The sequence below is a fragment of the Drosophila suzukii genome, chromosome 3 (genome assembly GCF_043229965.1).
Source record: "Drosophila suzukii chromosome 3, CBGP_Dsuzu_IsoJpt1.0, whole genome shotgun sequence".
Classification (NCBI taxonomy): domain Eukaryota; kingdom Metazoa; phylum Arthropoda; class Insecta; order Diptera; family Drosophilidae; genus Drosophila; species Drosophila suzukii.
In genome coordinates, this window is record NC_092082.1 from 16,600,642 (window position 1) to 16,619,866 (window position 19,225).

Genomic DNA, 19,225 nt, shown 5'->3' on the forward strand with positions numbered 1-19,225 from the left:
AAAGGCTGTTTTATATTTGTAATGAACATATTTAATTTGTATTTTTGGTAAAAAACTCCATAGCAATTATTAAATATCTTATACATTTTTATAGCTATTTTGACATTAACTTTCTCTGTTGTTAAAAAGCGCTGTTAACGACACTGTTATATCCAAAACAGCTGATCACCACGCATGCACTTGCGCTCTTCCTCTTCCCCCGCAACAATTTCGTGATTTCGCACGCGAATCCCTCATAAAATTGCTTAAAAATGGTCGGAATAACGCCCGAAGAGAAGAAAACGCTCATTACGCGCAATCTGCAGGAGACCCTCGGCGATGACAAGCTGACCAAGATCCTGGCGGAGCGGGATCTGAAGATCTACTGGGGAACGGCGACGACGGGCAAGCCACATGTCGCCTACTTTGTGCCCATGTCGAAGATTGCCGATTTCCTGAAGGCAGGATGCGAGGTGACGATCCTGTTTGCCGACCTCCATGCCTATCTGGACAACATGAAGGCGCCCTGGTCTCTGCTGGAGCTGCGCACTCAGTACTACGAGCAGGTCATCAAGGCCATGCTGAGTTCCATTGGCGTGCCGCTGGAGAAGCTGAAGTTCGTCAAGGGCAGCGACTATCAGTTGTCCAAGGAATACACCCTGGATGTCTACAAACTAAGCTCTGTGGTCACGCAGCACGATGCAAAGAAGGCGGGCGCCGAGGTGGTCAAACAGGTGGAGTACCCCCTGCTCTCTGGCTTGCTGTATCCCGGCCTGCAGGCTCTGGACGAGGAGTACCTTAAGGTGGACGCCCAGTTCGGTGGCGTGGACCAGCGCAAGATCTTCACCTTCTCGGAGAAGTACCTGCCCCAGTTGGGCTACGAGAAGCGCATCCACTTCATGAATCCCATGGGTGAGTCATCGATTGGCTCTATGAAAGGTGCAGCTTTTAATCGCTTTATACATTTTAAGTGCCCGGCCTGGCTGGTGGCAAGATGTCCTCGTCCGAGGAAGACTCCAAGATCGACCTTCTGGACTCCCCGGCCAACGTGAAGAAGAAGCTGAAGAAGGCCTTCTGTGAGCCTGGAAACATTGCCGACAATGGTCTGCTGTCCTTCGTCAAACATGTCCTGTTCTCGCTCTTCAAGGAGGGTGAAGGATTCGAGGTCAACCGGGAGGCGGAACACGGTGGCGATGCTATCTTCCTGAAGTACGAAGATCTGGAGAAGTACTATGCAGAGGACAAACTGCATCCGGGTGACCTAAAGGCCACCGTGGAGAAGTACATCAATCGACTGCTGGATCCCATTCGCAAGGCCTTCGAGAAGCCAGAACTGCAGTATGTAATCTATGAGGGATTAAGAGCAATTTGATATTGACTGATTACTTTTAGAAAACTGAGTGCTGCTGCTTATCCACCACCTGCCAAGGTAAAAGCAGGAGCTGCTGCACCGGCTGCTGGGGCTGACGAAGATGCTCCCCATCGTCTGGATATCCGAGTGGGCAAGGTAGTGGATGTGGCCCGTCATCCGGATGCCGATACCCTTTATGTGCTGAAGATTGACCTGGCTGAGGAGCAGCCCAGAACCATTATTAGTGGCCTGGTGAAGTTCGTCACCCAGGAGGAGCTGGAACAGCGACTGGTGGCGGTTCTTTGCAACCTGAAGCCCTCCAAGATGCGTGGCATTTTGTCCGAGGGAATGGTTTTGTGCACCTCAAAGTGGGTTACATTTATCAGCTATCTCTAAACTAGTTATTTATATTTTTTATTGGTCTTCAACAGCGCTGATCACACAGTTGTGGAACCGATTGTTTTGCCAGCAACAGCTACTCCCGGCAGCCGCCTCTCCTTCGAGGGATTCAGTGGCACGCCCGACGAGCAGCTCAATCCCAAGAAGAAGGTGTGGGAGAAGCTATCCGCGGACTTCAAGACCAACAGCGACGGATTGGCCGTGTGGAAGGACAACTTCCTGCTGACTCCTGAGGGCGAGAAGCTGTCTAGCAAGCTGGCCAACTGCTCTATTAAATAGAACTTCGATTGCCAGCCTACCTGAGCCGTGTAATACTTACAACTAAGCCGAATGTTCACAAAAAAAACTGCTGCTAATTTATTGATTCCCCTTTGTAAACAATATGCATTTTGTTAAATAAAGCGCTCAAAAATATATGTCTTTTTGCGCTAATATTCTTAAATAGTGGGTTTTTTAAACCAAAGTCGAAAGAGTTTTTCCAGTGTAGATAAAAGTTAAAAAAATTTAACATTTTTTTATTCGAATTATGGCGCCATTTCTTCCTCTTACTCCGCACTTTTACTGTTACGTCTCTGTTAGCTCTAACAGCCAGATAACAGCGCTGTTTTCGATCAGCTGTTTCATGTAAACAAAAACCGGCGAAAGAAATTTAATTTAATTCGCTTTATTCTCAAAGAAATGTTGAAGATTAACCGGCGATTCCTGATGCAGCAGTGCTTGCGCCACGCCCACAACCAGGTGCGCGTCCGCTTCGCCCCCAGTCCCACGGGTCACCTGCATTTGGGCGGACTACGCACAGCTCTCTACAATTTTCTGTACGCCCGGCATTTGGGCGGAAAATTTCTGCTCCGGATCGAGGATACGGATCAGACGCGACGTGTACCTGGTGCCAGCGAACGCCTGGTGGAGGATCTGCTCTGGGCGGGCATAGAAATTGACGAGGGACCCGGTTTTGGCGGTCAACTGGGACCCTATGTTCAGAGTCATCGAAAGGAGATTTACAGGTGACTAATGGAAAACTTGTGCCAGCCAAGTGGACTATATATATATATTCCTTCTCCTTACCAGTAAAGCCATAGAGGAACTCCTCCTGAACGGCACCGCTTACAGATGTTTCTGCACCGAACGCCGTCTGGATTTGTTGCGTAAGGAGGCGCTGAGAACCCGGCAAGTTCCACGCTATGATAACAAGTGCCGTCATCTCACTGAGACGGAAATCGATTCCCTCCTGGCCAAGGGTACGCCCCACTGCATCCGTTTCAAGCTGACAGACCACGAGGAACCACTGGAGGATCTCATTTACGGCAAGGTGCACCACAATGTCAGCGATACCGAGGGTGATCCAGTGGTCATGAAGAGCGATCAGTTCCCCACATATCACTTTGCCAACGTGGTGGACGACCACCTTATGGGCATCACCCATGTCCTGAGGGGAGTGGAATGGCAGATATCCACCACCAAGCATTTGCTGCTCTACAAGTGGGTTTAATTACACTTTTCGTTATATTTTCTGTACTAAAATATGTGCATTCCCGCAGAGCTTTTGGCTGGCAGGCACCTAAATTCGGTCACCTGCCGCTTCTCGTAAATGCCGATGGCACCAAGCTGAGCAAACGCCAAGGAGACATTGGCATCCAGCACTTCCGGGAACGGGGCTACTTTCCCCTATCCCTTGTTAACTATGTGGTTTCTGCTGGCGGTGGATTCGAGCATAAAGCCAATGCCAAGCAGCAGTTGCTCAGCATGCAGAATCTCTATGAGCAGTTCCACATAGAGCGAGTCAACTCGCATCCCAGTCGCCTTAATCCCGAATTGCTGGATGATTTCAATCGTCTGGAGATGGCAGAACGTTTGTCGGCTGATGAAAGCCGTTTGAAATTGGTCAAACAAGTTCAAGAGCTGGTGAAGAAGGCCTATCCACAGCAGTAAGTTGGAAGTAGAACTACACCAACACATTACAACACATTACAATATTTTAGTTCCAACTTGGATCTAGCTGAGGACCACATAGTGGATGTGCTGAACTGGTCCTCACAGCGTTTAACACTGCTCCAAGATTTGACCAGCAGCAAATTGAGTTTCCTGTGGGTGAAGCCATCGGAATTTAAACTTAAGGACCTGAAAGCAGAGCAATTGGATAACATACTCACATTACTGAAAGCCATCCCAGACTTCCACAAAGATGAACTCAACATTAAGCTGAAAAACTTTGCTCAACAAGAACACATCAAATTCCCGCTTATGATGAAAACCTTAAGGGCCGCCCTGAGTGGCTTAAAAGAGGGTCCTGGCGTGGCGGAAATGATGGAGATCCTAGGCAAATCGGTAACCCTTGAACGACTCAAAGAAGCTCTGCCCCAGGAAAGAGTCAATTTAGAGCAAAACCAATAATTTGGTTAAGTTTTGTTATATTTTGTATATAGAATTTAAGTATAGATTATTTTTTATATTTATATATTGATAACTGTTGCAATTTGAGAATAAGATCAATGAGTAGACACCACAATAAGAGTCAAAATTATGTATGATTAATCTTCCTCCGTTTCAGAAACTAATTTCTCGTCGTTCCATTTTGGCATTCTCGTTTTGCTCGGTTAAGCACCATTCCTAGACAATAATACACTAAATAATTAAATCGCTTAACTAAAGTCGCGATTGGTAAGTATAATGGGCGCAGCAAGGCTCCAGCCATAGATGAAGACACCCAGCCAGCTGGAGACGATCTTGACCCACATGGAAGCCTCGTTGCCGTTGAAGAGCTCGATTTCCGAGTGAGGTCTTAGGGGATAAACCGGGAAATGTGATAAAGCTTGGCTTTCTATTATGGATTAGCGTATTCTACTCACTTGTACCAGTTGGTCAGGGTCATCATAACGTACAAAGAGGCGCAGACGAAGACCACGTGGAACATGGACCAGGAATAGGTTACGCCCTCGGTCTCGGTGTCCGTGCTCGGCTTTCCATTGGCATCCGTGCCGGCCTCTGTGTCTGATAGAGCTTCTGTTAAAACTACATTAATCAGAGTGCAAAGAGGGACGCCAGGTGGCCATATTTTTCACACAGTTTCAAATACCAAGTAACCGAGTGGATTAGTTTGGTTAGTCGGAAAAAAATAAAAGAAAAAATAAAGCGGCAATAGCAAACGAGGGTTAATAACCAGTATTAGCTTGGGGTTTTCTTTGTTTGTACAGCGAGGAAAATGAAAAGTGAGGGCGATTGAATGCGTGATGGAAACTGTGGAAATGTGGTAATGGCTGGGAATGCGGACGGAGCACTAGGGAACGGAAACGAAGCACCTACCACGCTTCTCGCTATTATCTTGGGTGATCTTTGAGACCTCCACCGCCGAACTAATGCAATTGTACAGGATGCACAGGAGCCAAACAACCAGACCGATAATGTTGGTGGTGTCAAAAGTAACCCTGGTGGTGTGGGTGGGTGGAGCCACAGTGGTGGTTGCGTTGCCGAATCCCTCCATCATGCCAAACATGCCAGGATTGCATTCTTTTTCTGTGGGAGTCAAAAAATTATACATTTATATACTTTTTGAAGTAAGTTTCTCCTACCCGGATTGTTGGCCACTGCGGACCATGTCAGATAAACCGTGTATAAGGTAACCAAAGAGCTCTGCAACAAACCCGAATGGGGCAAACGCTCCTGCACAGCCGGCAGAACCGAAATGACGCTGATCACCAAACAGAATATGAGATTGATGGAGATAAAGAACTTGTTGATGCCGCAGCCAGTGCTCTAAAATTACAAATATTTCTCGAAAACATGATTAAATAAGCTTAACGGCCTTCACTCACAGTGGTAAAGTAGATATAAAGCAGGGTAATCCCAGTCAACGATAAGATATAGCCCAACAGAGTAACCCCAGCCAGGGCGTAATAGTATCCACGACTATTTTCAGCGCTCTCTGAAGGAAGAATTCCAAAATGAAGTAAATGAATCATACAAAAAATTGGGATAAACATGACTCACCTATCCAGTTCTCCGCCAGCGAGTGAGCGAAATCCACAATGATGACCAGCTGCACGAGTATGAAGGCCAGGCCACCTATTAGACCCACCCACATCATTGCCGGGCCAAAAGATCCATCTGGAATGAAGATTGCTCCAATCGCAGCGCCAAAGCAGATCAGGAATTTGAGGGGCCAAAAGTTGTTCTGGATGTGGGATCGCGGGTCTCTAGAGCTCTTCACACCCAGCATAATGAGGGACATCAGGGCGAAGAAGCATGCCATGCCAAAGCAAATCCTGTAGACAGCCATATAGCCCAGAGCGTATTCGCAGTCGACTTGCAGAGAGCCTCCGGAAACGGCGCTCAAAGCCCCAGAGCTGTACGAGGAAGTGGAGTTGATGCAGAAGGGCATCTTCTTCAGGGTGTCCTGCAGACCCGGAGATAGAGCAATCGCCCCCAGAACAGTGCCCACCAGCAGGATAAAGGCGTACATGAAGCGCGAGGAGGAGGCGTTGGTGCAGCTGGGGCAGGCGGAACAACACATGCTAGCTGCAGTGCCTCCGCAGCACATTGCGCACTGGAAATGTAAAGAATATTCTTATTAAAAACAATTCCATTTCATAATAATCATTGGTTATTAATTAAATTATAATCGATAAAAACTATGTTTATAAAAACGGGTGATGTTTAACTATGGTACACTATAGAACAACAGACCAGAAATCTGGAGTTTGATCCAATTGTGATTTACAATATTATTACATTATTTACAATATTACATTTTCTAGAATACATCGTTTATTTAATCCCTAATTGAATGACACATCTTTTGCTTAAAACCATTGTTGCCTCTAAAACTTGTGTTCTCAAATGGAAACTGATGATGATCTGTTTCACAGGGTACTGGAACCCTTCAGCGAATCATCATATACATCTTATAATTAAACATTTTTATAAAGAGGCTCCCTCGATTGGGAAATTCTTGAAAACATATGGCTAGCCCTTATTGATTTGTAGCCAAGTTAAAAATTTCGGATGGAAATTACTCGTTTAAATCGCTAGCTATATGCAATGCATTTTCTTACCTGAGCGGCCGAACAGAGGCCCAATACAGCTCCCATTTTTGTCGCCGAGAAGTAATTGCGTTTTTAATAAACGAAGTTAAAAATCTTTTTGTTTGTGAAAATGTTAGGGATGTGTATCTCCCTACAATATCAATTTATCGATGATATATCTGTAACATAGAAAGAGGCGATGTTTTCCCCAGCTCTGGTGTATCGATTTGTTGATAACGATACCTAACACAGCTGAAGCAAAACAGCTGACAGAAACCGATGAAGGACGATTTATTTTTTCTGCAAATAAAATTGATTACAAAGCGAAACTAAATACCATTTCAACGATCAATGCTAGCTAGTGTGATCTTTTCAGCGTCAAATGATTTCTTTATTGCTGTTCGTAAATTGATTAAGGTCGCTGATTAAAGTCGCTGAAAAGGCAGAAATCTGTCTGAACAGGGTACATTTTACAAGTACGTCGAGGACGGAAAGTAAACAATTTCACTCCCACAAAGTCCATTTCAGCTGGATAAAGAACATGTAAGTAAAATAGTAAATAAATTTGATAATTTGTTTAATCTTTCAAGTAATTTTCAACTATCAGTGCGATGGAGTCGTCTGTATGCCGTGTTTGCCAGGTCAACAAACCTGAGAAAGGTTTCCGATTTCCAGAACCCATTTGCGCGTCCTGCCTGCAGGATAAATTAAATGCATTTCTCGATGAAGATATGTTTCTAGAATCGGACAGCGAAAGTGAGAATTCAAACCTTGAGGAAGAATCTCTTGTAGCTGAAAATTTGGAGGAGAAACCACAAAGTGAACAGAAAAAAGTGAAAAACGGGCCACTTAAGGAGGAAGACATAAAGGAAGAGCATTACCCTATTTCAAACTCCAACATTAATCAAGAAAATGATGATTATATCATTGATATAGATCTGGAAAACACAGAAGACCAACCTTACACGTGCCCTCAATGCCATAAGTCCTTTGTCCAGAGCATAAGTCTTCAGGCACATCTGCAAACCCACGCAAAAAAAAGAGAGTGCTTCCAATGCTCAAAGACTTTCACAACTGATGTTAAACTTAAGTCGCATTTCTTACACGTGCACTCAGACGAACGCCCATTTAAGTGTACCGTCTGCCCAAAAGACTATAGACTGCGAAGCAAACTCCACAGGCATTTGAGGGTACACACAGGAGTTCGACCATTCAAGTGCACCCACTGCTCGAGGACCTTTACACAGGGTCAATATCTAAAGGCACATATACGAACTCATACCGGCGAACGACCCTACAAGTGTCCCCTATGTACCTCTTGTTTTTCACAAGCATCATCTCTTCGATCACATGTTCGAATACATACCACCTAGTGTTTCAAATGTTCATGCTCCCACAGCTTGCATCTCTTGCTAAGCCACACAGTAGAAAGCCTTCGCATCTTAGCTGGAACTCGGATGACGCGGAAAGAGCAATAGAGTCTCAGCCTCGAACGTCATCTATAAATATTTCCGTAGTACAAATTTCGTACAGACTAATAAAAGAGTATTAATAAAATAGTACATAAGCACATTATTTTTTACTTACTGGTACTAGTACCCTCAGTATAATGAATATTCCCGATGGGAACAAGGGGATCCGGATGTACGTTTGAGGGTTCACTCCGTGAGCAAAATAGGAGTGGTCCTGTGTGACGTCGCTCTCAATGTTTTTCTCTCCAAATATATCTCGTTAACTTATTAATCTAATTGCAATTTTAGTGCACTTAGTATAACGCAAGTTACAAATTTTATTGTAGAATATTAGGGAATTAAGCCCCAAAGTTATAGAGGTATCCCACGTCTGAATCGGAATCCATAGAGAATTAAAGTACAAACTCATAAAGTACGTCTTAATCGTAATCAAATAGCTTATGTTTTTGAATCTAGAAGTGCTATTTTTGGGTTCCCATTTTAGCAACCATTGCAATTATGGAAAAATCAGACATGAAAATGGGTTCTCTTTTAAAAGAAATCTTTGAATGTAGAATATTAGGCGATCTAATTACCCAAGTTATGAAATCTGGAAATGCAGTTTTGGGTTGCCATTCTGAAACCATGGGAATTACGGAAAAATCGGACATGAAAAGGGGTCAAAAATGTGACCCTCTTTTGAAAGAAATCTTTAAATGTAGAATTTAAGGGAACTCCACTACAAATTTATAAAGGTATCTGGCGTCCAAATCTAGATCCAATTACCCAAGTTATGGAATATAGAAGTGCTGTTTTGGGTTCCTATTCTGAAACCTTTGGAATTACTGAAAAATCGTACATGAAAATGGGTCAAAAATGTGACCCTCTTTTGAAAGAAATCTTTAAATGTAGAATTTAAGGGAATTCCACTACAAATTCAAAGATGTATCGCACGTCCAAATCGGGATCCTATTACCCAAGTTATGGAACTTAGAAGTGCTGTTTTTGGTTCCCATTCTGAAAACCATTGGAATTACGGAAAAATCGTACATGAAAATGTGTCAAAAATGTGACCCTCTTTTGAAAGAAATGTTTAAATGTAGAATTTTAGGAAATTCCACTACAAATTCATAGAGGTATCTGGCGTCCAAATCGGGATCCTATTACCCAAGTTATGGAATCTAGAAGTGCTGTTTTGGGTTCCTATTCTGAAAACCTTTGGAATTACGAAAAAGTCGAACATGAAAATGGGTCAAAAATGTGACCCTCTTTTGAAAGAAATCTTTAAATGTAGAATTTAAGGGAATTCCACTACAAATTCAAAGAGGTATCTCACGTCTAAATCGGGATCCAGTTACCCAGGCTATGGAATCTGGATGTGCAGTTTTGGGTTCCTATTCTAAAAACCATTGATATTACGGAAAAATCGGACATGAAAATGGGTCAAAAATGTGACCCTCTTTTGAAAGAAATCTTTAAATGTAGAATTTAAGGGAATTCCACTACAAATTCAAAGATGTATCTCACGTCTAAATCGGGATCCAATTACCAAAGCTATGGAATCTGGATATGAAGTTTTGGGTTCCTATTCTGAAAACCATTGGAATTACGGAAAAATCGTACATGAAAATATGTCAAAAATGTGACCCTCTTTTGAAAGAAATCTTTAAATGTAGAATTTAAGGGAATTCCACTACAAATTCAAAGATGTATCTCACGTCTAAATCGGGATCCAATTACCAAAGCTATGGAATCTGGATGTGAAGTTTTGGGTTCCTATTCTGAAAACCATTGGAATTACGGAAAAATCGTACATGAAAATATGTCAAAAATGTGACCCTCTTTTGAAAAAAATGTTTAAATGTAGAATTTTAGGAAATTCCACTACAAATTCATAGAGGTATCTGGCGTCCAAATCGGGATCCTATTACCCAAGTTATGGAATCTAGAAGTGCTGTTTTTTGGTTCCTATTCTGAAAACCTTTGGAATTACGAAAAAGTCGAACATGAAAATGGGTCAAAAATGAAAGAAAGAAATTTTTAAATGAAGAATTTAAGGGAATTCCACTACAAATTCAAAGAGGTATCTCACGTCTAAATCGGGATCCAGTTACCCAGGCTATGGAATCTGGATGTGCAGTTTTGGGTTCCTATTCTGAAAACCATTGGAATTACGGAAAAATCTTACATGAAAATGTGTCAAAAATGTGACCCTCTTTTGAAAGAAATGTTTAAATGTAGAATTTTAGGAAATTCCACTACAAATTCGAAGAGGTATCTCACGTCTAAATCGGGATCCAATTACCCAAGCTATGGAATCTGGATGTGCAGTTTTGGGTTCCTATTCTAAAAACCATTGATATTACGGAAAAATCGGACATGAAAATGGGTCAAAAATGTGACCCTCCTTTGAAAGAAATCTTTAAATGTAGAATTTAAGGGAATTCCACTACAAATTCAAAGTTGTATCTCACGTCTAAATCGGGATCCAATTACCAAAGCTATGGAATCTGGATATGAAGTTTTGGGTTCCTATTCTGAAAACCATTGGAATTACGGAAAAATCGTACATGAAAATATGTCAAAAATGTGACCCTCTTTTGAAAAAAATGTTTAAATGTAGAATTTTAGGAAATTCCACTACAAATTCATAGAGGTATCTGGCGTCCAAATCGGGATTCTATTACCCAAGTTATGGAATCTAGAAGTGCTGTTTTGTGTTCCTATTCTGAAAACCTTTGGAATTACGAAAAAGTCGAACATGAAAAAGGGGTTTAAATTTTGACCCTCGTAAATAAGAACACTTTTAATGTATATCATTAGAGAATTTAAATACAAAATCAAAGAGGTATCCCACGTTTAAATCGGGATCCAATTACCCAAGCTATGGAATGTGGATGTGCAGTTTTGGGTTCCTATTCTAAAAACCATTGATATTACGGAAAAATCGGACATGAAAATGTGTCAAAAATGTGACCCTCTTTTGAAAGAAATCTTTAAATGTAGAATTTTAGGGAATCCCACCACAAATTCATAGAGGTATCTGGCGTCCAAATCGGGATCCAATTACCCAAGTTATGGAATCCAGAAGTACAGTTTTGGGTTCCTACTCTGAAAACCTTTGGAATTACGTAAAAGTCGGACATGAAAATATGTCAAAAATGTGACCGTCTTTTGAAAGAAATCTTTGAATGTAGAATATTAGGGAATTCCACCACAAATTCAAAGAGGTATCTGGCGTCCAAATCGGGATCCAATTACCAAAGTTATGGAATCCAGAAGTACAGTTTTGGGTTCCTACTCTGAAAACCTTTGGAATTTTGGAAAAATCGGACATGAATGTCGCAGTGGGCCCTCGAGAAGGCGGAGCGCTATCCGGGAAGTTCTAAAACGTCGCATCCGCCTCGACGAAGGTTGCGCGTTCGACCTCTCCGCCGTCAACATGGACCAGTTGGAGATCATGAAGGAGAAGTGATGGAAAGTGATCCGCATCTTGCCAGAGAATGCTTCAGCGGAGCACAAAAAAAAGCATGCCTACCCTCAGCTACCATGTAGTGTGCTTACATTTTTTTTTTGCTTGCTAACGGATTAACGCGGCCTTTCAACTTCCAATCGCGGTGATAGCGTGTCGAGCTACCGAACTTATAAATCGCCTTCTGAAGACCTAACCAGTGCTCCAAATGGAGTTTCTGCGGATTCGGTCGAAGAGGACAGCGGCAGTGCGATTCACCGTTTTACGTCCCACGTCCTGTTCCGTGTCGCCCGTTTCGTCCGGGTCGACCACCTCGTCAGCACCACACTCCTCGCCCGCATCCGGGAGTCCACAGATGCCAAAAGTGCCTTAAGGTCTTTCCGAGTATTAACAAAGCGACCCATTGCCCGTGCAGGCCCCAGGAGCTGCGAGTTCGGTGCCCGGACTGCAATTTTAAGTGCCGGATTGCAAGTCTTCGACGCCGGGCTTGGAGACCGTTACGGAGGCCACAGAGAGGGAGTTGGCCTACGCCCTCGTATACGGCTGCATTTTTTGCGGCAAGAAATTTTGCTAAATATCAGCAACCCAGGGCACGTGACGACGGCCAGAGCGTTAATAACGAACGCTCTGACCGAAATCGAAATGATTTTTCTTTTCATCGCGGCGGACAGGGATTTCATTATTCACAAATCCCCTCCGCTACTTGTGCCCGATTTGCCTGACAGTTAAAAATGTATTATCATCATCAAAGTCGGGCGGCTATGGAACCTAAATTATTTAGGAGTCCACGCAAGAAAAGTAACCGATGTTGTGTTAAAAACAAACAATACACTCCGGGTGCAATGAAATCAAAACAATCAAGTTTCGTCAAAACTATTAGCAACCAAATAACAACCACAAATTCAATAGCGAGTGAGGGGCTTGACTTATTAAATCACAGCATCTGCTCTGCTGATGAAAAAACCAGCACCGAAATAAAGCAATACACAGAAATACTAGACATTTCAAAAGATTCTGCAGCTCAAAAATGTGAGTGGAGACCCTCAAAGGCACATACAAAACGAAAAAAAACATGTAAAATATATGTTACAATCCAAACAAGAATCCAGCAATTAAATTATGATCCTATTACATTTTTTTTTAAAACACAATGATAAGTACATAGTTGGGAAAAGAAGAAGCACAGTCCTGTAATAATTGAACGCTATCCATTGCTCTTTTGAAAACCGAAACGAAGTTTTAAAAAAAACTCAAGTGCTGGAAATCTTTCATGAAGATGCGAGACTCAATCAGCACAACTATTAGCAATTTTCCACGAGAGAATTTTTAAAAAGGAATTTTATAACTGCACCAACCAGCCCAATATCCAAAACAGGAAACTGCGGCCCATTGGAAACCAAATCCAAAGAGCTTGATCCATGTGACCTAAACCAACACTCCAACTGTGCCTGGGCATGAATGAAAAACCATCAGTTACAGGGCTGAATTTTTCGGAATATCGATATTGAGCAATCGAAACTGGTTCATGTGGAACAAATATCGCATTCCTAACTAAAAGTAGGAATTCTTTTTTATTACACCGGGAATAAAAATGAATCGGGAATGAAAAAAGCGGCAAAAAAAACTGTATGGCAACGCTGTTTTAGGAAGTTATTTTCAAAAGGCAATGAAAATAGCGAAAAAAACTGTGTGACAACGCTGAACGAGGAAAATAATTCAAAAAGCGAATACAAAAGAGTGCGCTTGCAATGGATTTGAAGAAGCTAACTATGTTTAAAAAGGGGAGCGCTTATTTGCAGGCGGCAATCGGTTACGTCGCTGATCGCAAGGGGACCTTAAGAAAGGCTCCTTTTTTATGACCAGCCCGTTCAAATCAATTTTAAACAACCCGCGCACTTTTTTTATCGTCTTCGACGAGTTCCACCAAAAAAAAAAGTGTCCACCTGGAGATTTGGGAGTTGGAAGGCCATGGTGGTGGCCATTGCCACCCTAGACGGGAAGTATATGGGCTTCGTCCACTTGGTAAGTTTAGTTATTTAACAGATCAAGTTTCTGTTTATATTTTTGGTCTTCCTTCCTTTTGCCGGCCGCTGTTAGAGGTGATTATCGTATATCGTAGATATCAGCCAGTGCAGTGAAATCTACTGCTAACAAATTTAAAAAAAAGACAGTATACTTATTTTGATTTCCTTTCTTTTTGTAAAATGTTTTTGGGCTTTTTGTTTCGGATGTTTATTATTTTAATAACGTTAATAACGAACGCTCTGACCGAAATCGAAATGATTTTTCTTTTCATCGCGGCGGACAGGGATTTCATTATTCACAAATCCCCTCCGCTACTTGTGCCCGACTTGCCTGACAGTTAAAAATTTATTATCATCATCAAAGTCGGGCGGCTATGGAACCTAAATTATTTAGGAGTCCGCGCAAGAAATGTAACCGATGTTGCGTTAAAAACAAACAATACACCCCGGGTGCAATGAAATCAAAACAATCAAGTTTCGTCAAAACTATTAGCAACCAAATAACAACCACAAAATCAATAGCGAGTGAGGGGCTTGACTTATTAAATCACAGCATCTGCTCTGCTGATGAAAAAACCAGCACCGAAATGAAGCAATATACAGAAATACTAGACATTTCAAAGGATTCTGCAGCTCAAAAATGTGAGTGGAGACCCTCAAAGGCACATACAAAACGAAAAAAAACATGTAAAATATATGTTACAATCCAAACAAGAATCCAGCAATTAAATTATGATCCTATTAAATTTTTTTTAAAACACAATGATAAGTACATAGTTGGGAAAAGAAGAAGCACAGTCCTGTAATAATTGAACGCTATCCATTGCTCTTTTAAAAACCGAAACGAAGTTTTAAAAAAAACTCAAGTGCTGGAAATCTTTCATGAAGGTGCGAGACTCAATCAGCACAGTTATTAGCAATTTTCCACGAGAGAATTTTTAAAAAGGAATTTTATAACTGCACCAACCAGCCCAATATCCAAAACAGGAAACTGCGGCCCATTGGAAACAAAATCCAAAGAGCTTGATCCATGTGACCTAATCCAACACTCCAACTGTGCCTGGGCATGAATGAAAAACCATCAGTTACAGGGCTGCATTTTTCGGGATATCGATATTGAGCAATCGAAACTGGTTCATGTGGAACAAATATCGCATTCCTAACTAAAAGTAGGAATTCTTTTTTATTACTCCGGGAATAAAAATTAATCGGGAATGAAAAAAGCGGCAAAAAGAAACTGTATGGCAACGCTGTTTTAGGAAGTTATTTTCAAAAGGCAATGAAAATAGCGAAAAAAAAAGTGTGTGACAGCGCTGAACGAGGAAAATAATTCAAAAAGCGAATACAAAAGAGTGCGCTTGCAATGGATTTGAAGAAGCTAACTATGTTTAAAAACGGGAGCGCCAATTTGCAGGCGGCAATCGGTTACGTCGCTGATCGCAAGGGGACGTTAAGAAAGGCTCCTTTTTTATGTCCAGCCCGTGCAAATCAATTTTAAACAACCCACGCCCTATTTTTATCGTCTTCGACGAGTTCCAGCAAAAAAAAAGTGTCCACCTGGAGATTTGGGAGTTGGAAGGCCATGGTGGTGGCCATTGCCACATTGCAAGTTGTTATGCATAACGTCAGTTTCTTTGCTATTAGCGCTGGGCAAGCTAAAGAGTATGCGATTGCAGTTACGAGGAAATCATTTTCATATATTTTTAGCAAGGAAACTGACGTTATGCATAACAACTTGCACCAAATTCTTACGTTCCCCAACACTGAAAATTTAAAATAACGTTTAACGGCCGCTGCTCCCGAATAATGAACTTGGGTATATACGTTTAAAAATCTGTTAAAAATCGATTTACCAACGGATTGTCGTGATCTATGGCGCATATTCTCCGTTATGGTTCAGCCATCAAGAAAACAACGTAAAACTAATTTCGGTTTTTACGCGTGTATTTTTAAAGAAGCCATTTATGCCAGCGTTTTTGATTTTTTTCCAAATTTTTCAACTTTGACGAAGTGTAGCTTTTGAACTAATGAATGGAACTTAATGATGTGTATAAGAAAGTTAAAGGGCATTCTATTACCTGTAAAATGAGTCCTTAATGACCGAATTCGGTTTATCACAACTCGAGTTATAAAATAAAAAAGTGCGAAAAACGTTTTTTACACTTTAAAAAAAATTGGTACCATAGAAAAAATTTTAAGTGCCCTTTTCTTAATCAGGGAGATGTATCTTACCGGAAAACAAAGGTTTCCTGAAAGGCGTATTTCATCAATTTTTTTTTTGGAAAGTGGTGTTATTTAACAGATCAAGTTTCTGTTTATATTTTTGGTCTTCCTTCCTTTTGCCGGCCGCTGTTAGAGGTGATTATCGTATATCGTAGATATCAGCCAGTGCAGTGAAATCTACTGCTAACAAATTTTAAAAAAAGACAGTATACTTATTTTGATTTCCTTACTTTTTGTAAAATGTTTTTGGGCTTTTTGTTTCGGATGTTTATTATTTTATATATTATTATTTATTATTTTTATTTTTTTATTATTTTTATTTTATTTATTATTTTTCATAGATGTCCACAGAGATAAGCAAGTTGGGGAAACTGGAAATAAAGGACGGAGTTCGCGAAGTTTTCTATTTTGCGAAACACAACAGGCTGCAACAGTTCCTGGTTGCAGCCGTGTGCGATGGCAACTCGGCCAACCAGGAGGCCACCCAGGGATCCTGGATATAGGAGTTCCAAGCCTGTATGACCACAGGCACTTGTGCGGGCGTCCTGCTCGGTTGGGGCTTGCAGACGGTATGCTCAGGCACGCATATAGGCATCTTAAATTCCGCAAAGGTACCTATATGCGTGTCCTGGGCGAAATGGCAACCAAAGCCACAACAGCCATAGGCTCCAACCACACGGCGCTCGCACACTACCATACTGAGTTTGGCCGCATACAATATCTGCCGGGCAACATATACCAGGTGGTGCCGGAGGAGGAGGAAGTGTCCCTAACAAGCTTAAATGCTGATCTCCTGGAGGACATCGTCCCAAAATTGGCAATTTTTTTGGAGGTGGCGATGACCGAAGCCCTGTCGATGTTCCCGGAGGTCAGGGAGGATGAGGAGCTGGCCCTCCTGGCCATAACAGAGGACCCGTATTTATATTAATTAATTTAATTTGTAAAATAAAAATTGTTATTAAATATTTTAAAAAAATTTCTTATTTTTAATCAAACAAAAACACCTCTTAAAAATAATATTACATCCGATAAAATATATAAACTATATTAAATTTATGTATTCGGCACGCTACAACAGAAAATTTACATGTAGGTAAATAAATACATATGTACTGTAAATATTTACATACATTAATCATAGAAAATTTTTTTTTAATTATTAAAAATGATATTTATAGAAATTTTTAAAAATGATAAATAAATATAAGTTTAGTTTATATTATTATTAGTTAATATTATTATTATATATATATATATTATTATTATTATTATTATTTAAAAAAAAATTAGCAATCCACGCAGCGGTGGCAGCGGTCCAGGCAGCTGCTTTGGCTTCTCTGGCGCACGCCACGCGTCCGCCTGCGCCAACGCAATGGTATCCTGCGCAGGCATATGTGGCGCCACAGCCACAGTGGTATCCTGCCAAAGGATTTGCGGCGCCACAGCCACAGTGGTATCCTGCGCAGGGGTGGCAGCCTGCGGTTAGCAATAAAGGCAGCGGTGGCAGCAGTGCAGGCTGCTGGTTTGGCGGTCGTGGCACACGCCACAAGTGCGGCGACGCAGATGCCACCACCACCACCACCTGCACCTGGGCAATGGTGGAGTCCTGCGCCGCAGGCATATGTGGCGCCGCCACCACCAACACCACCTGGTCAATGGTGGTATCCTGCGCCACAGCCACAGTGGTATCCTGCACAAGGATTTGGAGCACCACCGCCACTGTGGTACCCTGCGCAAGGGTGGCATCCTGCGCAGAGATACGTGGCGCCACCACCACCACCACATCAGGCGCTACCGCCACCACCACATCAGGCGCTACCGCCAACACCACATCAGGCGCCATCGCCAAAACACACACCACACCCACACCCGCAGGAGGAGGTGTTGGAGAAGGCGGTGTTGATGGAGCCGGAGGAGGAGCCGTTGGCCCCCATAACTGTGCCGCCGCGGCCATCAGCAGGGCGTAGGCGTCCTGTCGCTCCTCAGGCTCAGGAGCGGCCAGGGCGCCCATATCCAGCACTGGGAGGGCCTCGTCTTTCATTGCCTCCCCATGCCGTCCAAGTGTCTCACTGGCCGCAGATGCATACGACGGAACCGCAGAGTCACTTCGACGGCAATGGACGACGATGCCTTATCAGTGCTGGATGTGCTGGCAGAAATGCGTGCATTCTTATAAAGCCAGGCGCCACAAGTGCTTGGCCTCGTCCCTCACTTACTCGTGCCCCTACTGCCCATTTAGTTCTGTGGGCAGGAACCCTAGTGGGCATAGGGTTAAGTGCGAAGGGGACGGGGTCACGGCTTACTTGCCGGATGGCCCACATGCCACCCTGCGGCGACATTGGGCGGGCATCAACAACGGGGTGTTGCAGCCTTCGAGGGAGTCTTCAATGGCCCCCACGTCGCGGGAACTTAGCGAAGGGCTTAATGCCTTGTTGTAAGTATTCATAAAATTTGATTTGATTTGGTTGTGCACTCCAAATGGCTGGTACTTTGGCGATGCAATTTGGATGATACCGCCGGGCACGCAGGCCAGCCAGGGAAACCGGAACAGATACCAAAAGTGCTTTAAGATCTTTCCGAGTATTCATTAAGCGACCCATTGCCCGTGCAGGCCCGAGGAGCTGAGAAATTGGTACCCGGACTGCAATTTTAAGTGCCGGATTGCAAGTCTTTGACGCCGAGCTTGGAGTCCACAAAGAGGCAGTTGTTGGCCTATGCCCTAAGCAACGAAATAACAAGCGCAAAATCAATAATCACCGAAGGCTTTGACCTATCAGAAAACAGCCTCTGCTATGCTGATGGAAAAACCAGCCGAAGTGAAGCAACATACAGAAATACTAAAAGCTCATAGGCACATACAAAACGAAAAAAAAATATGTAAAATAAATGTTTCAATCAAAACTATTTTTTTAAAACGCAATGATATATGCCTAGTTGGCAAAAGTTAAGGCACAGTCAAGTAGTCTAGTTAACTATTGCTCTTTTGAAAATCTAGGCGAAGAAATAAAAAAAAACCCAAGGGTTCTTGAAGGTGCGACACTGAATAATCACAATTAGTAAGAATTTTTAAATAGGAATTTCATAACCAGCCCAAAATTCTAAGAAACAGGAAACTGCGGCCCATTGCCAACAAAACGCAAAGAAATGTTTCAATCAAAACTATTTTTTTAAAACGTAATGATATATACCTAGTTGGCAAAAGTTAAGGCACAGTCTAGTAGTCTAGTAGTTATCTATTGCTCTTTTGAAAATCTAGGCGAAGAAATAAAAAAAAACCCAAGGGTTCTTGAAGGTGCGACACTGAATAA

At 42.4% G+C, this 19,225-nt stretch overlaps 3 protein-coding genes and 1 long non-coding RNA gene across 7 annotated transcripts; 3 read left to right on the forward strand and 1 right to left on the reverse strand.

The window, feature by feature from the left end:
- Positions 1 to 181: 181 nt before the first annotated feature.
- TyrRS (Tyrosyl-tRNA synthetase) lies at positions 182 to 2,143 on the forward strand. Its single transcript, XM_017068937.4, has 4 exons — positions 182 to 891; positions 951 to 1,317; positions 1,372 to 1,698; positions 1,762 to 2,143. Exons 1-4 carry the CDS (start codon positions 252 to 254, stop codon positions 2,006 to 2,008), a joined length of 1,581 nt encoding a protein of 526 aa, XP_016924426.4. The 5' UTR covers positions 182 to 251; the 3' UTR covers positions 2,009 to 2,143.
- A 238-nt stretch (positions 2,144 to 2,381) lies between these two features.
- GluRS-m (putative glutamate--tRNA ligase, mitochondrial) lies at positions 2,382 to 4,238 on the forward strand. Its single transcript, XM_017080411.4, has 4 exons — positions 2,382 to 2,733; positions 2,798 to 3,208; positions 3,268 to 3,654; positions 3,709 to 4,238. The coding sequence occupies exons 1-4, from the start codon at positions 2,408 to 2,410 to the stop codon at positions 4,118 to 4,120; spliced, it is 1,536 nt and encodes a 511-aa protein (XP_016935900.4). The 5' UTR covers positions 2,382 to 2,407; the 3' UTR covers positions 4,121 to 4,238.
- On the reverse strand, positions 4,102 to 6,935 carry Serinc (serine incorporator TMS1). 4 transcript variants are annotated; one of them, XM_065864349.2, is made up of 7 exons: positions 6,778 to 6,935; positions 5,714 to 6,269; positions 5,539 to 5,648; positions 5,296 to 5,479; positions 5,030 to 5,239; positions 4,576 to 4,729; positions 4,102 to 4,538 (listed from the first exon to the last, which is right to left on the reverse strand). In XM_065864349.2, exons 1-7 carry the CDS (start codon positions 6,811 to 6,813, stop codon positions 4,373 to 4,375), a joined length of 1,416 nt encoding a protein of 471 aa, XP_065720421.2. In that variant the 5' UTR covers positions 6,814 to 6,935; the 3' UTR covers positions 4,102 to 4,372. The 4 variants fall into 4 exon arrangements, with proteins under 4 accessions (XP_065720421.2, XP_016935904.1, XP_016935903.1 ...); XM_017080415.4 differs by having other exon boundaries at positions 4,102 to 4,507; positions 4,576 to 4,717; positions 6,778 to 6,934; XM_017080414.4 differs by having other exon boundaries at positions 4,102 to 4,507; positions 6,778 to 6,934.
- A 64-nt stretch (positions 6,936 to 6,999) lies between these two features.
- LOC108011314 (uncharacterized) lies at positions 7,000 to 8,317 on the forward strand. Its single transcript, XR_010653927.2, has 2 exons — positions 7,000 to 7,290; positions 7,355 to 8,317. It is a non-coding gene; the product is annotated as an uncharacterized lncRNA (long non-coding RNA).
- Positions 8,318 to 19,225: the final 10,908 nt, after the last annotated feature.

Excerpts from the sequence above, each read along its gene's own strand:
- GluRS-m (XM_017080411.4), top strand. The coding sequence starts at position 2,408 with ATGTTGAAGATTAACCGGCGATTCCTGATGCAGCAGTGCTTGCGCCAC. Across the intron at positions 2,734-2,797 it reads CATCGAAAGGAGATTTACAG|TAAAGCCATAGAGGAACTCC; the intron begins GTGACTAATGGA and ends TCTCCTTACCAG. Across the intron at positions 3,209-3,267 it reads AAGCATTTGCTGCTCTACAA|AGCTTTTGGCTGGCAGGCAC; the intron begins GTGGGTTTAATT and ends GCATTCCCGCAG.
- Serinc (XM_065864349.2), bottom strand. The coding sequence starts at position 6,813 with ATGGGAGCTGTATTGGGCCTCTGTTCGGCCGCTCAG. Across the intron at positions 5,480-5,538 it reads TTTATATCTACTTTACCACT|AGCACTGGCTGCGGCATCAA; the intron begins GTGAGTGAAGGC and ends TTGTAATTTTAG. Across the intron at positions 4,539-4,575 it reads ACCCTGACCAACTGGTACAA|CTTTATCACATTTCCCGGTT; the intron begins GTGAGTAGAATA and ends TAGAAAGCCAAG.
- TyrRS (XM_017068937.4), top strand. The coding sequence starts at position 252 with ATGGTCGGAATAACGCCCGAAGAGAAGAAAACGCTCATTACGCGCAAT. Across the intron at positions 892-950 it reads CCACTTCATGAATCCCATGG|TGCCCGGCCTGGCTGGTGGC; the intron begins GTGAGTCATCGA and ends ATACATTTTAAG. Across the intron at positions 1,318-1,371 it reads TTCGAGAAGCCAGAACTGCA|AAAACTGAGTGCTGCTGCTT; the intron begins GTATGTAATCTA and ends GATTACTTTTAG.